The sequence below is a fragment of the Dermacentor silvarum genome, chromosome 5 (genome assembly GCF_013339745.2).
Source record: "Dermacentor silvarum isolate Dsil-2018 chromosome 5, BIME_Dsil_1.4, whole genome shotgun sequence".
Classification (NCBI taxonomy): Eukaryota; Metazoa; Arthropoda; class Arachnida; order Ixodida; family Ixodidae; genus Dermacentor; species Dermacentor silvarum.
Window position 1 is genome coordinate 20200921 of NC_051158.1, and position 17314 is coordinate 20218234.

General features: G+C 48.6%; 1 protein-coding gene across 1 annotated transcript in view; it reads left to right on the plus strand.

Annotated features, from left to right (window-relative positions):
• The window catches only part of LOC119453989 (cerebellar degeneration-related protein 2-like), a 57465-nt gene extending 44272 nt beyond the window's left edge, over nucleotides 1–13193 (plus strand). Inside the window, exon 3 of the mRNA XM_037716009.2 lies at nucleotides 12966–13193. Within this exon, the coding sequence (XP_037571937.1) occupies nucleotides 12966–13193 (228 nt within the window). The remainder of the gene's footprint in view (nucleotides 1–12965) is intronic.
• Nucleotides 13194–17314: the final 4121 nt, after the last annotated feature.

The window sequence follows — 17314 nt, forward strand, 5'->3', positions numbered from 1 at the left end:
GGTGTCCCGATTTGCAAATGCGCGCCACATTCCGCCTTCTTCTTTTTTTTTTTTTTTTTTTTTTCTTCGGGCTCTCGCTGGCCGCAAGACACGCCGGCGTGGCTGCCTGATGGAAAGCCTCGGATCTTGCCGGCCGCTGACCACCCCATCCCCTGAGCGAGGTTCGACCTGGCATAATTGGCCTCTGCCCAGGGGCGGTGCTGCGCGACTCTCCGACAGTGCGGTCATTCATGCATGCATATACATCACGAGCGTGTACGGGCTCGTGTATATACGAGACTGCGCACGCCTTGTCGCGGCTATTCCTATCCCCGGCGCTGTGTGTGTGTGTGGTTGGGTGTCTCCAGGATAGAGGAAAACGGAGCGTCCTGCAGGACATTGGTCCGACGTGTACGTCTTGGCGGGACAGGTTTCTCCTCCGCTGTCGTCCGCGTTTGTCCACTGCCCCATAGTCTTGCATTTGCCTAGAGCTTCTAGCTGGTTCTGTAGTGCATGCTGCCTCTTTGCTGGAGACACATCTGTCTTTCGCGGCAGTTTATTTCTGTACGAGCGCGAGCGAGTACAAGTGCGGTGCCGCTCCGAGGTTGTGGGATCGTTTCCCAAAATGCCAGCACGCTACGACGTGAATGAAGGTCAGCGATGTGCCTGTGACACTCCGAATGGTTGGCGATTGATGCTTTGAAACAAAACGGTGACAAAATGGCAACTCGAATAGTGAGCGCCTTCACCGAAGCATGAAACGAGACGGATAGGCGTGTTCTAAGAAAATTCCGTCGTGTGCGCGCAGATTATCTGGTCCTGCGAAGGAAAGGCGATTATTGAGATGCGGTTATATGGTCGTGCGACACGTAAACGACCTCTAGGAGCAGTAAGGTAGAAATATGACCGAGTTGGAAGGGATGCATATTTATTGATCAGCGCGAAAACAACGGCAAGACATGGAGGTAGAAGGACACAAGACGATCGCTATAAGAGATGTGGCGTTACTGAAAGCGAGAAATACGTACTCTTGAAATAAGGTCGTTATGGTTAGTAACTGTTTGTCACAACATTCACTAACTTGGTAGTAACTACCGGTATCGTTAGTAACTTTCCACCTATAGAAAAAGGTATAGTAACCGTTAGTAATTTGGCTCAAAACATCAACATGGCGGCCTTTGATACTGTCCAGAATAGCACGCCTGATTTGACATTTCTCTTTAGTGTCCCTTTAAGATCTATCGTTAGGTCCGCATTTACTCGCGGTTCCTGCGGGGATGCAGCGATCGCTCCGCCACACTTCCTTGTGGTAGTATTTGCATGTAAAGACATTGTTTGCAAGAGGCACGGCCCATTCTGTAGCAAACACTCTGGTGCACCGTCCTGCGTGCGCCGACCGTCAGGGCTGTGTCCTGCGAGCACGGCAGACCGCGCGCGCCCAACTCGTAGGCCGCTTGCAGCGTGTGTGTGACCTCTGCGGGAATGACCGGCGAGCTTTCTCTGCGGCCCGCGGTCGTGCCGCACGACTCGCCTTTGTGTACCTAACGTTAACGCACTGCGGGACACAGCACACGCTGTTTAGCCGCCGCTCGTTGTTTTTGTACATTAGCTTTTGCATGCGCCGGCATGTCGTGTATAGCTGGTCGGATTCAGTACGGCTCGGTCGCCTATCGAGCAGCCGGGTTATACTCTTCGTCTTTCGGTTCATTCTCCGCTCTGGCGAGAGTAGAAGGCTGGATAAGCAGCGCACGCCGTCCAGGAGTTTCGGCACTTCTCTACAGCATTCGTTTAGGTTTCTTGTTTTCTTTCCTTTTTCTTTGCTTGTTGTACCGTAATGTTTACACGGTAACGGCACCACAGGCGAAATAAAAAGAAGACGACGAAGAAACACAGCTTCGGCGGGCTTCACGTTTACGCGGTTAGGAATCGGTGTTAAGCGATGCGTTGTCTGATCTGTACGTAACGCCGATGACGGAAATGTTTGCACAAAAGGGTGAAAAATGGACTGGGCCAACGGATATGACGAAAATTCAATTCGTGCATCTTGTTCTGTTTGTCTATTCGAGAACACACCCAGTGGTACACAGCCTGTAGCCTAAAATGTTGTTTGCTCGGCAAGATAGCGCCCGTGAAGTGGCGAGTAAAGCTTCGCTTTAAAACACGATACGAAAAAAAAAAGAAAGAAACGGCGAACACAATGGCATATAATTATGTTCACCATGACATTTCCGTTTTGCGTTTCATTTTTTTTTTCTTATTGGTATGTGTGGCGCCATTACCGACGGAAGAAACCCACACAAACATTCCCCACTTTCCAAACTTTTCGTACTGCTGGATGTAATGTATACGTTTTATTTCCTAAAATATCCACTTGCATGCGATTTCGCAGTGCCGGAGCGGGTTCGAGCTTCTCAGCTACCTTCGTGTGTACATAGCGCAGGAGTGCTTTGGAACGATGACCTTGGGCGATAGTTTCGCTTTAGTGTTCAGCGCCGTGCATCGGTGTAGCGAAATGCATACTTATTTCGACATAACGAAGCTTTCCGGGGTCAGTCAGACAGGCGCTCGATCGACAGCTTCCCGACGTGAAATGTCCCTGACGCCTGCCCTCAAGTTTCGTTCTTCGCGCCTGCCTCCGTTATTAACCGATATATGCCTGTTCATTTAAAGGGCAGTGGTTCTAGATCGGCGCATGGGTCGTTACAAAAGTGACGCCGCTAAGAGCAGTGCCCGGGCCGTTCCAGGCCCGACGCTCAATCAAGTGCTTGATGAAAGTTCCCCTCGCAAGACATGATGCAGTATGCTTTCTGTTAAGGCCCTTTATATCACTGAACTCACAAATCCACGACACCGCATACGTTTCCCTAATATCCCTCGATAAAACGTGCTTCCGACAACACGCTGTTTTGTGTGCGATATTCGTGCCCTCGTATATCGATTGGTGTCCCCTAAACAGCTCTGGATAATGAAGCACCCCGCTGCCGTTGCACTTATTCACGTTCCGTCTACGGTAAACATGTTCCCTTAATATCCCCAACTACAGCCCGTCACCGTGTCGTATGCTGGTCAGGCATGAACGAGGTGAAGGAAAAAAGAAAAGCAGGCGGTCACCTTTCAATTCTGCTGGACGATTGGCGTTTAGGAAGCAGCACACTGGTCGCCAGTCTTATTCTCAACCTTTTACGAGAGCACCTTATAAAATTCAAGCTCAGTATGTTTTGCACGTTCCCGGCTGTCCTGCATAGCGCTGCGCCAGATGTTATAGGGCGTCGTGTTCGGGACAGAACGACGACACGACAAATGTTGACGAAAAAAACCCTCGTGGCGATTTAGTGGTAAATGCGAGAGAAATTGTTTCGCATTACGTCACGCCTATTCGAGGTCCCGCATCCATGATTTAAACTGCGTTCACCACATTGTAAAGTGTTGTTTAGGAGCTCACTAAACACACGTCCTGCCTCTTGAAGGAGCGAAATATACTGACGGTGGTCCGGAGCAGACCACCGGCAGTCGCTTTCTCTCTCTCTCTCTCTCTCTCTCTCTCTCTACACACACTCACACTCACTCACTTCTAAGCGTTAATTCCCATCCCCTGTCTACCTCTAATACGTGACCGGCTTCCCGCGCTTCACAAACTTTTCAAAAACATTTCGACACTCGTAGTTCGAACGGATGAATAAAAGAAGGTGGGGGGAGGGGTCCGGATGAAATGCTTACAAAAATACGCTATGTAGAAAGACGGACTGCTGTGACGGCAATGTGCTTTCTACCACGTTTCGTGGACGTGAACGGAATGTCATAAAGGCGCCCGCGCCTTCGCAGAGCTCTGCATTTCTCTTTCCCGCTGAAGGCGATCAGTCGCCTCTCTCTTTCCTGTGGCGTCGTGTTCACACGATTACGGTCCCGTTCTTATTTACTCGGTGCAGCGATATGACATGCCCGGTGCGCACCGGCGAATCTGTTCGCACGCTGGCGATCAAGGTCCGTTTTACACCCTTTCGCCGTCGGCCTCGGTAACCGTGCACGCTATGTGACTGATCAAACAGCGTGCAGTGATCGAGAGGCGATTCACACGGAATCGCTTGCTTACCTCGAGGGGCGCGAGTGTGTCTCGAGACTGAAGGGGTTTAATGCCTGCCGTTCGAACAGCAGACGTCGCCGCTCATCTTCTGAGGCTCGGCTATCGGTTCGATTGCTGCGATCATGTGATGTCTTATTTTCACGTACGTAGGCTAAGATCAGGAAAGAGTCACTGGCAGACCCAGATGAGGAACATTGCCTCTCCCCCCGCCAAGACATGCCGACTGACAGTATTGAGCCTGCAGCGATACCCGTTCCTTGTGGAGGTGACCTTGAATCCACCCCTGGAAAGAGTGCAGTTAAGTTAAAAATTAAATTATTCCGCCACTCCGAAAACTAAGTACCACATAGTTAAGGAGTGTGTTCACTTTGCTGGTTGACGCTCAATGTCCCTGCGTGGTTGAGGCTGGATGTCTTTCACCACAAGCCGCATTCGTGAAGTAGTGTACGACACGTTACGTTCAGCGCAACATAGATCAATAACGAGAACACAACGTTGTTCTGTTACAACTAGCACCACTTGACCAATAGCGTCTATGGACTACTGGACCTAAAGCTTTCTAGAGTCACTGCTTCCCGCTGTATACGGTTGGAGTGCTGTTTTGTATTTTTCTTGCGCCACTTGGCGGGATTCACGATGCCTGGCGGTTTCTCCGCTTGCCCCGTGTCAGCCCTGGCCGCCCTTTAATCCCGCGTGTTCGGCGCTGCGTCGGCCAGTTGGGGCGTGCGGTGTTTGTCAGGGGGGGCCGAGCGGAAGGGGCGCCCAGGCCGAATTCCGGTGCGTCGAACCGTGCACCCAGCGCGTGTTGGCGGCGGCTTGGCGGCGGCGACCGACCCTCTTGTACGTATTCACGGGGATGGCCGGCTCATCCATACTCTGGCGACCCGAATGTCTCGGCTGGCTTTTTCGATGGACGCGTTTTTGTGTGGACTGGGGGTAGCAATACTGCAAGCTTCGAGGGGTGTGCTGAAGTCGTTTCGACGCTGTTCGTAATGCGTATATACATACAACGGTGAGCAAAAGTGCGGAGACCAATAGTGCCGCGAAGTGCTTTTTTTTTTTTCTTCGTCTTTCTTTCTTTCTTATAGCAGCAATGCCGGGGTCTCAGAAACTTCAGCAACAATGCCCTAGCCCTCGGCTCGCGTGTTGTTCGGCAATTGTTGGTAATAGTCACATTTAGCAAATCGTGAATACGCGGATGAAAGGATGGTTCACACGTGACACCGCTGGTCACTACGAGATGCTGTTGCCGCGGGCATTGAAGGTTGTCCTCATGAGCTTTTGTTCTAGATTACCGCAAGATCCGTGCACATCGGCGGAAGCACGCAGGCTTTATTTTTATCTTCTTTCTTTTATTTCTTTTAAAAGATTACAACAGCTTGCCCTGCAGTATGTTCATATCTAAATGAAAGTTTGCAGGCCTTCCTCGCGCAAGCATTGGAGCAGTGACTTGTGGAACTTATTCTCCGTAAGCCAATGAGTATAAATGCCACATTGATGAGTGCGTCCAGGTCGACACTTCGAAATTTCTCTCGAGTAGCCCTCGTTTTCTGGGAAGTGCTGGTGCAGAACACTTTGGACAGCTGCTCACTCCTTCTGGTCGCCAGACTCGGGTGAAGGGACAAGTAAGGGAGTGTCGGGATAGCAACAACTTGAATTGGGGGAGTTTGTTAATCTTGAAGGTACCATATTGAAGCAGCGCGATGGGACGAGTCCTGTTGCGGTTTTCTTGTCCTCGTCTCATCGCTTTGTTTCAATTTACCCTCTCCCGCCGAGAGACTTTCTCCGCCCGAGAGAGGTCACGGGAAAGGGTCGAACAGACCCACAGAGGGATACGGCAAGTGTGTCCCGACGGAGAAGTGATTTTTTGAGCTAGCGTGATGGAGCAAGCGTTTGAAGAAAAGTGCACACAAGCGTTCGTACGAGAGCAAACTAACAGCTTCCGTGTCATGTCATACGCTTGCGCTGCCTGTATGCGCTGCAGTGTCTGCGCTGTTTCCAAACAAATGTCGATAGCACCGTATTAAAGCCAAGCTTTATATGGATAGGCGAAACGAAAAATCGTCTGTCCGTCGCCTGTGTACAGAAAACTATCATCATCAGCATTGGCTCGAGCGTCGTCGTCTTCTTCCGCAGCTGGCTCGTTGGCGCCTCTCGTGTTGCGCTCGTGCACGTGCTCGGCACGCGCTCGTGCCACTGCTTCCGCGTTAGTCGTCATCCTCTTCTTCCACAGCTGGCTGCCTTGCCGCTCATCATTCCAGCGTAGAATTTCACTGTCGTCGTAATGGGTAGGCCGCGTTTACGGGGGTATGAGCCATTGCTTAAGGAGGTATGAACCATTCATTGTCTTACGTGACGGACAGATTTAATTTTGAAGCAATTTAATTTCGAAGAATCGTAAGCGGCAATGGCGGGCGGATGCTGCTAACCGCGTCGCCGAGCAAACTCGAGACATCGAACGCAAGCGACAACGGCGGACGGCGGGCATACCGTCAGTGACGTCGTTCTCTCCGTCACAGCCGATCGTGTGTGTAACCTCATAATTGAGAAATACTTTAATCAACCCTCGGGATTAGCCCAGTGATAAACACCAGGGCAGCAAGTCTCAGCTTCGCTGGTTAACCATCTGTACGGAGCTCTTGGGCGGTGATTTTTTTCTCTTCTCCCTTCTTTCTTTTTCTCTTTCCCGCTTTCCTCACGAAGAACATGCCATCATTTTGCACCGAGTGGACTAAACTTTGCCCTGAAGCAAACAAAAGCACCTTGACCCCACCACAGACCCCACATAGCGTCGTCCACGTATGCTGTTTCCGGCAATTCTGCAAGCGATTCTGTGACGTCGTCCGCTTACACTGCAGCTCTCGACAGCATGCAGAGTCCCCAGGGCCTGCAGACGCATACTCGTCTCGGAGGAACAACACTCTTCCCGAGGCATAACTGTATACTATTTGAGCGTACGCAAACACGGTACCGGACAGACACCCGGGGCCTTTGGCCGGCTTATCGCTTGCCATTGGTATCCCGGACTTGGTCCGCTGCTCGCCGGAGGTCGCCGGCGAGCGAATTCACGCTTTCCGACGCCGATTCGAACGATGGGCGCACGAAAAAGTCATTGCTTTTCCCCTCGGTGATGTTCCGCTGCTTCTCGAACTACCCCGACGGTATGAGAAAAGGTCTCATGGGCACCGTTGCCGTCTTGCGGCCGTTGCCGGCCGTTTTCGGCGCCCCAAAGAAAGGGGGCAGAACTGGAGAGGGAGCCCTAATCGAGCGAGTTTTGCGCCGCTCACGGGGCATACAGCGAGCCACAAACGATGCGTCGCACTTTCGCCGCCCTGTGCTGCCACGGCGCAAGAAGCTTTGCAGGAGGAACTCTGGCCGGATGGCAGCAGCCTCCCACGTGCCGGACGTTAGGGGCGCATCGCTGTGAGCTTGCGTTCGCCAAATGCAGTGTATCTATGATCAGCTCTCTTCGGCTGTTCACTGCTTGCGTTTGACCGCGCCGGTTGTCCCTCCTCAGACATGACCCCGGCGAACTGGGGTTGGTCCCTTGAAGGGCGCGTCGCGTTAATGAACAGCGAGGACGGTATCGGTCAATTAAGGGAGATTCCGTGTGGGGCTTGGGAGGCGAGACTCCAACCCGGCACATTAACATGCGGCTCCATATGCCTGCGTCACTCAACCAAGGAGGTTTAAAAAAATATATTTCTGGAGTGGAGATGATGTCCCAAAGGTGAAGCCGGCCGCCACCATTTTGCCCGGGGAATCGATTAACGTTGGCATTTGGCGGAGAACTGGAAGCGATTTCTTCTCACTTCCAACGACTTTCACAAGGCCAGTTTTGCCGTATAGATGGTTCTCGGTGTCCCTGTCTCTGTCGCTGGTTTTAGGGGGAAGCTTGAAGGTTTTAGCAACTTGTATGGGAAATCAGGTTGTCACTACTCAGTGGCAATATTTTAGCCCGAAAACAACATTCCGTTGTTTCCAATTAGTCTAAAATTTATATTAACAGAGAGCAAGAGCAGTTGAACTGCGACTGTTCCCCGTGTAGTTCAGCACGTTTTCAAGGGTGAAGTAGGGGGCGAGCGCTGCCACCTCAGAATTTCTTTTTATAACCTCTTTGCACTCAACAGCCAGGCGCACAAAGATGATTTCTGCCCGACTTGCGTCAACTTTCTTGCGGCGAAGGATTTGTCTTATGGAGGAGGAGCTGTTGCGCCGATGTAATGATGGCGGGGCGCCGGCGAACTCGTTTTGTTCGCAGGTCGCCGTCTGTGATGTGTGATTGCGCGCGCGCGCGTGTGTGTGTGTGTGTGTGTGTGTGTGGTGTGTGTGTGTGTGTGTGTGTGTGTGTGTGTGTGTGTGTGGTTTGCCGTGTGTGTGTGTGTGTGTGTGTGTGTGTGTGTGTGTGTGTGTGTTGTGTGTGTGTGTGTGTGTGTGTGTGAACTAAAGATGAAGGGAAAACGAAGGACCATATATTAGCACCTGTTTCTAGGTAACTATAGTGGCCGGATGCTGCAGCTGGCGGTCACCCTAAAAAGATGATCAGCTGTTACGTTGGCACGTACCGCAGACGCGTAGGCACTTCAGCTTCTTATTCTGTAACCATGTCACCTTTACATTTCGTGGTTTCATGAGTGTTTTCGCAGGCAATACAGACATGATCTTCTGAATCAGAGAGTACCTACGCAGCACGAAATTGCTGAGGATAGGCTGTTGATATGCTATCTTGGGACAAATTACAGGATGATTATTTTTAAGTTTTATGAAATTTTAAGAAATCATCTGTTACAAATAACATAATTCTAGTCTTTGAGGTGAATTTTTCAGAGAGGTGGACATTACTTGCACGAGAAATCGAAACACATATTCAACTAATTAACTTCTTAATTAATTACATATGGCACTTATGGCAATTTATGAATTGTTGCCGGTTTGTTAGCACGGAGTATTCACTTGGAATGAATTTCCAGAATCGCACCATTTTAGAGATATCCGCAATCTCGCAAGTAACGTGGCTCGAAGACTGCCTTGTGTGTTTGCGTGCTTGTTGCTCGTCTGTCGTCAAAGCTAGCTTCCCCGCAGTAGATTGACGTGTGAGGAGAAGACCTCTTCAGTGGTTCTTTTTTCTGCCATGCAGGCTGCATGTACGGCTCTGGAGTTTTTCGGAATTTCATGGCATTGACCCACAGGCGTCTACATATGATTGAATGCATGAACAAAGTCACGAAATGTATAGTTCGTCACCTGATTGACCATTCTGGTGCACACAGGTACGCGTTCGAGGAGGCGCGAGCCTGCGTCGAGTTCGTGGCCGCTTCTTTGGTTTTAGCTGTGTATTCTTAACCACGAAGTTTTCACACACTGTGTCCGAGCCGACAACTCTGGCAGGGTTTCTTTCGAACAATCCTTGCCCTGCTTAGCGACGTCAACATCGACGCGCTGCACTCAGAAAGTGTGCAGTGGCTTTTACTCGAATCTCGAAGCTCACCGCTCGCTTGTTCACTGAAAAGGTGCAGGCCTGCCCTTTAATTGCCATTAAATGTGAACCACACGTATTTCGAGTTTAGTCGCAGCGTCTCGGCCACTCACGAGTCTCGCCTTCGAAGAATCGCAGAGCCGTGCGGAGCTCGCAGCAACAGCTGTCGGCGAATAAGCGCGCCCAACTTTGTCCGCGCGTCTCTCTGCGCGCAACGTTTGTCGGACGTGCCTGAGTGGAGCCGTCCGCTTGACGACGCATGTGTTTCGCGCGAGAGAAACTGCTGCTGCAGCTCGGCGCACCGCGCAGCCGTTTTTCATCTCGGACAAAGAGAGCGGGGAAAACAGAGGAAAGAACGAAAACGCTCTGCAAGGTGAGTCATTTCGCTCGTGCAGAAAGAGGAGGCCTCGGTGGCGCCTGTTTGGTCCCGCCTGTGCCGGCGTCCGCGCGCTGGGCCACGTAGTGCTGGGGCTCGACTCGCGCGCAGACCGCGAGAGCGGACGGGCGCGTGTTTTGTGCGGCGGATACACCGCGGCACCCGGGAGGAGCGCGACGCCATGTGGGCGTCGGACTCGCTTCTTCAGCGATGCCTCGACGCCATGCTCAGAGGGGACCCCGTGCTCAGCAGCTGCGCCTCCTTTTGCTCCCTCTGTGTGTGGGTGGGTGGTCAATCCGTATCTTGAGTCTAGACTGCGCCGACAAAGGTTATGGGGAGGTTGATCAGCCAAGCTAAAGTTCAAACTTTATGAGAGCATTTGACCTGCTAAACTGTCCGAAGTGCCAGCAGCTGCTTTTCGGTTTCTTTGTTTGCTTGCTTGCTTGTATGTTCGTATCTAATGATTTTAATATCTATAGGATTGGGTACAGCACTTGAGTCGAACCAATGGATTATTTCTTATGCGAGATATCTCGAGCAAAAAGAGAGAAGTCAGGCTGGGCGCTTTTATGTACCGTTGCGCACTCTCGTGTCCTATGAGTGTTAGCACCACAACTTCAGCGTTTCAGTGCACCTGAATGAAGCTGTGTCTGCGCTAAAGTTATCTAACGTTCCTTCAAGTTAAACTTTTCTGTTAGATTCTTTCATTGCCGTCTATATATTAGCGTCATGGACGCATTATTGTCTGGCGAAATATTTTTATAACGCAATAGTTCTCTGCCTATGGTTCCCACTAATTTTCTGTCGGTGTGTAACAGGTCTAACATTGCACACTGTCGAGCTAGTTCAATCAAACTAGGGCTGTCCGGAGTGTTCCTCTGCTATGACGCAAGAAAGCACGTTTTTTGCCATCACCTTTACGTCTTTCTTTCCGGCACTTCCCAGCTTCCCGACTTTTTAAATGACAGGCCTCTTTTTTTACTGACGCGTTTAATGCAGGTGTCAGAGTACTGCACCAGCTGCCTATCAGACGCTGTAGCTTAACTTGCGTCACTACTGGGGGACATGAGATTTTTTTTTTTTTTAAGGGGGGGGGGGGGGGCAATTGGCGCAATGAATTTGTTTTAGATATGCCCACCGAGCGTGTAGCATTTGCGTTCAGCTACGCTTATTGGTTCTGAAATGAAATTATCCTGTGCTTCTGGTTATCATATTTTCTTACTTCGGTTATACAGGGTGTCCCAGCTCTCATGGAGCACGATTAAAAAAAAAAAAAAAAAAGAGGGACAGCGTTACGCGAAGCAAACCTAGTGCGTATTTTTTCCAGTACAGTAGAGTAGCCGCCAGTAATTTTTTCGTTACTGAGATTTAATTAGTAATTGTAATTAATTATCTAACTCGAGAAGTACTGTCCTAATTATCAAAGTGTCAATGAGAAAGTTCTAGAGCAACATGAAAAACTCCCGATACAGCTTTCTGATGCTCAATACGTGGTACATAAAAGTGTTTTTCCGACTGTGAAAGAAGCCCGCGAATACACGCAGAATTACCACGCGACTGGCCGCTCGAGGCACTTTGCGTGTATTCGCGGGCTTCTTTCACAGTCGGAAAAACACTTTTATGTACCACGTATTGAGCATCAGAAAGCTGTATCGGGAGTTTGTCATGGTGCTCTAGAACTTTCTCATTGACACTTTGATAATTAGGACAGTACTTCTCGAGTTAGATAAATAATTACAGTTACCTAATTAAATCTCAGTAACGAAAAAATTACTGGCGGCTACTCCACTGTACTGGAAACAATGCGCACTAGGTTTGCTTCGCGTGACGCCGTTCCTCTTTTTTAAATCATGCTGCGTGATTTTTTTTTATGGGGTTTTACGTGCCAAAACCAGTTCTGATTATGAGGCACGCCGTAGTGGGGGACTCCGGAAATTTGGACCACCTGGGGTTCTTTAACGTGCACCTAAATCTAAGTACACGGGTGTTTTCGCATTTCGCCCCCATCGAAATGCGGCCGCCGTGGCCGGGATTCGATCCCGCGACCTCGTGCTCAGCAGCCCAACACCATAGCCACTGAGCACATGCTGCGTGATAGCTGGGACACGCTGTATATACAGTTTGCTTCTCAGCATTGTACATGATATGCAGAGAAACGTCAGGGAGCACTGTCCTTAAGCTCTTTGAATTGTTTCCAGCTATGGAAATACCTGGAACCTGAAATACCTGGAACAATAGACTATATGGTTGCAGTTATCAACACACTATATGTGTCACGCGAGGACGCGCGTAAGAACACAACAAATAGCTGTATGCACTAACGCATTAGAATTATTTGTGTACAAAGGAAGAAATGCATGGCTTGTATTGTTTTGCTTTGTTTTCTTGTGAACGGTCTATGGTCCTGCCTGAAGGCATTTCAAAATTCGCTCATGTTCTCGCAATACAAGAGTTTTTTCATGTCTCGTGCCGTCGGAAGGCCTTTACATTTTTGAAATTTCATATCGTTTTTGTACTGGCTTCTTTCTTAAATCTTCACTCATTATTGCGTGGTAGATCGCTGCCTACACGTAGCCACTCAGTTGGGTCCGCCGGGAATCACCTCCCCATTTTCGTGCAACTTGACTATAGGATACGACATATTGAAAGAGCGATCACGATATAACGAAAGGAGACAACGCGGACGACGGATGCGTCACCGTCAGCTGTGCCATCTTTCCTTTGTGCTGTCGTGTGCACGGTCTGCATATGTCTCGTCAGGTCTGTGCTTGTCATAACAGGGCCGGTATTTTGTAGCGATGCCTTTCCGATGCTAATGCCTTTTCGCGCTTTTCGCGCTTGGTCAGTGGTCAGAGCGACGGTCCGCTCACGTTATCAGCGGGATCAGCCGGCCGTGAACGGTGGATGATAAGACTAGTATAGAATAAAGCATAACGCATCGCTACAAAATACCGGCCCAGTGAGGACCCTGTTGAAGATAACGCTGTATCTGTGTGATCAGACCTGATAGACATGGTTGCGCACTGTTCATGTTCGCTCATGTTTTCGTGCAGCACCTGAGTCGACAAGCGGCGAGCCTTCGGGAGGTGAATGAATCGCGGCTCAAGATATACGAGCAGCTGGAGCAGAATGTGGCTGAGCTGGAGAAGAGCAACCAGCGGCTGCAGCAGGAATCGCGTGCCGACAAGAAGCGCATACGCAGGTGCGTGCATGTGTGGAATATGTGTCCCTTTAGCAAATCAACAAGCACCCCCTTGGACCTGCGAGATGAGGTCTCTTGATCAAATTATTAGCGAAGAACAAGGCAGAGTGTTGAAGCAGGCCTTGGTCGAGCTTTGCTTCCACAATGTGGTTTCCCTGCTTTGGCCCTGTCTTTGAAAGACAGAGTACATGCACAGACAGTATTGCTCATCAAGTGTATATCAAGAAGTTGCATATATGCACCAATGGCAAGAGGGAAACAAAAATTATGTGGTTTTACGTGCCAAAACCACGATCTAATTATGAGGCACGCCGTAGTGGCGGACTCCGGAATAATTTGGACCACCTGGGGTTCTTTAACGTGCACCTACATCTATGTACACGGGTGTTTTCGCATTTCGCCCCCATTGAAATGCGGCCGCCGTGGCCGGGATTCGATCCCGTGACCTCGTGCTTAGCAAATGACAAGAGGACAACACAATGAAGTATAACCTCTGGTTGTACTTGGAGCATGGTGCCGTATATAGCGCGATGTATTTTAATTTTTTTTCAGGCTGTTAATCCTGAATTAAAAAGAACGCGTTATATTCGTGCAAATATTATATTCGTTGTTTATTTGCGAAGCGAGCTGGAATGCAGTGTCAAAAGTTTATTTTGAGTTTTCTTAATCTGATGGCATATTTTTGTAGCAATTATTCAAGCCAAGCTTGCAACCTTTGTAAAAGCAGAATAATGAACAGTATTTTTGATTGATAAGAAATGCCCGCGCTTCATTAAATCATTGTGTGTGCTACAGTCATGTAAATGATTCTAGCGTACGTTGTGCTTCTGTTGTCTACACGTCAGATTAAATTCTTGCCACCATCCCTTACTTCAGTGCAGAGTAGCAGGCTAGAGACACGCTCTCCAGGCCGACCTCTCTTCCTTTCTCTTCATTAAAGTCTCCTCCTCCTTGCCAGTAGGTGTCGAGCTTGAAAACTGTCTGAAGGACACTACCATAGCCTCCTATATAATCTATGCCTGCCGGATGAGCGCGAAAAGGCCGTCGTCTATGGCGGCGCCACCTACGTAGGGTAAGAGTAAGCATATATGAAGGGAGCGGCAAACCTCGTCATGGGGATGTCGCAACTGCCGCACGATAGCAGTAGCAGACGATGAAAGTTGTTCGCACTCTTGTCATAATAAAGGTTTGAATCGGCGGTTGCGGTGGTAGCAGACGATTTCTTTTTTGGAAGCCGCAGAATTGGAAACGTCGCTGTGAATGTTTCGCTGCTTTCCCTAAGTTGTCTACAAACTTGCACTAGTTGGTAATTTGCGTATGGCTAATTTGACAGCACCTCACACGACGGAGCGTTGTTTTGGAAATGTAAGCGCTGTTGAATAACCGCTTAGATCAATCTATATAAGAGCAAAGAGTGAATCTAAAATCACCGGCAGGAAATATTCTTTACAGTCCGTCCCAGAAGGGCCCGCTTTCGTATGCTCCGCCCATTCAGGTGTCTGTTTTTGTTGGCAACAGAGGCCCGCCTTATCATTCACCCCCCCTGGCTTCTGCAGGACATGTTCTTATATATGCTAGGGTGTTTCAGCGAACACTTTCAAAATTTATTTAAGGTTGCCTGTGGCAGATAGCGCAATTCTAGTTAATGAGCTAGTCTACTGGAAGAGGCGGACATTACTTGCACAAAAAATTGATATGCATAATCGACTAATCAACAAAAAATCACCAATTAAGTTTTTAATTAATTACCTGATCGTCTATATTGCAATTTAGAAATTGTAGCCGTGGAGTTCGCAAAGCGGATCCACTTGGAAATAATTCTCGGGATGACACCAGTTTCGAGATATTAATTCCCAAACTTTGCGGAGAAATGCATTGGCGTTCCAGTTAACTTTGTGCATCAATGCATAAAGCGACGTTTTATTAAGAAACTGGAATGTCAATGCATTTCTCCGCAAAGCTCGGGAATTAATATCTCGAAACTGGTGTGATCCCGAGAATTCGTTCCAAGTGGATCCGCCTTGCGAACTCCACGGGCACAATTTGTAAATTGTAATATGGGCCATCAGGTAATTAGTTAAAAACTTAATTAGTAAATTTATGTTAATTATTCGATTATGCATTTCAATTTCTTGGGCTAATAATGTCCGCCTCTTCGAGTAGACTAGCTCATGAACGAGAATTGTGCTATCTGCCACAGGCAACCTTTAAGAATTTTTGAAAGTGTTCGCTGAAACACCCTATATATATACCCTCCCAGGGTTAGTTCTAGTTGTAAAGCATAAATACCCAAGAAAGTGAATGAGAGAACGGTTCCGCGGTAGCTCAATGGTGAGAGCATCGCACGCGTAATGCGAAGACGTGGGTTCGTTCCCCACCTGCGGACAGTTGTTTTTTCATCCATGTTGATTTTCATTAATTTATCGTTTCTTTAATTCAATTAGTAAAGTACGAGTAATTTTCCCTATGTTGTCCTTGGTGTTAATGTTTGTTGGCTTCTAATGATATGATTAATAAGAAATCGGGCCCCTCGGTTCCCTTTCTTCTCGTTATATATATATATATATATATATATATATATATATATATATATATATATATATATATATATATATAATATGCTTCACCACAAGGCCTGCTATGGAGGGCTCCTACCAAGTGGAGTGGAGCGACCCGGCGCGCAGGGCGAAGGAGGGCGGTTAGATAGACCGCCGGCGCCACTTTAGCGGCGATAGACCAATGAATAACGACACGTTGTTACTGTCATTTTTCTTTAATTTTCTGTACGCACATGTCGAACTCCCGTATAACCTCGAAATATATATGTTACAATAAAATAATAAAATAAAGAGAAAGATTCAACAAACTGTCGACGCTAAAGAAGATAATCGACGTACATGGTGGTTCAAATGATTTGATGATTACGCGTTTATCTCTCTATTTTCTCTTTTTCATGTTCATTATTCACTAATTTCGTATCGTATTCGAACTGTATTTCACGGACAATTACGACGACCTTGTCTTTTTTAGCGTTGAGACTTGGCTGGCCCTTTATTTTTTTTTATTTTTTGTCCAAGAGGCCAGGTGGGGCGGTCCCAGAGAGTGCATTCCATGGTGCGATGAGTTTAATTTTCGAACATATTGGTGCTAATTACATTCGTACAGTTCATTTTACCTTCTCTGTTATCTTGTGGGCACGCCAAAGCCGCCTTCCAGATACCATTACCTCGCGCGAGCGCTGCTTAGTTCAAGCGCACTCGTTCCATTTCGCAAAAGTGGGCCTTTCGGTGCCTTTGCCTCAACATGTCTATATCTAAGGCGGTGCACCCTTTACAGGGGTATAGTAGAATCTGGTTAATTTTTAAATTGGCGCTAATTACGCCCGTGCCGTTAATTTTGCCTATCTCTGCGACTAATTCTTGTCTTGTTAAGACCTAAATTTTGGTACCTCTTGCGACTCGCTACGATGCTCTGGTGGCGCGAAAGGGCCATTGTTTTCTGGAAGGGGTTACAAGATACCTAGATATACCAAAGCCGTGTGAAGTCAGCTAAGAAAACCTTCTCTTCAAAAAAAAAAAAAAAAGAAAGAAATGAAATGGCAGTAACACGTGTCATTATTCATCTGTTGGCAGAAGACTTATACGTCTTCCATAATGGCTTCACCGCATTGCAGATGTACAACGTGTCATTATTTGGTATACGTTAACCGCGCCCTCCAGGACACCAAAGTGGCAACGCGGACATCAAAGCTGGAACCCGCACAGCTCTCTGCGGCCTCCGCGTGCCGTGAGTGTATAAAATCTGCCTGCGGACATCTTGCATGCGGACGTCTTCCGCACGCCCCGGCCTGGGTGATCCCTACCCACGTACCGCGCTGTTTCCAGCTTTGATCCCTCCGCTACACCTTAGGTGCCCTGAACATCATGTGGTGCACGCTTAGTTATAATCTCAGGTGCTCTCCTGAGGACTCCGTATCCAGTATTTTTTGTTTTACATACTAAGTGATCTCACTGCAATACACTGTGTATGCTTCATTGTATAGCACCGTTGTATTGCAGTGAAGCTGGCTAAAGGGAACCGATGATTGAACGCATTTAAGACCCTTGCGTTGTTCTGCGGCAGCTAAATTTGTCTAACCGCACTTCCCCTCTCCCCCCTCCGTGCGGCGCGCCGGGTCGCTCTGCTCGAACATTTTGGCGG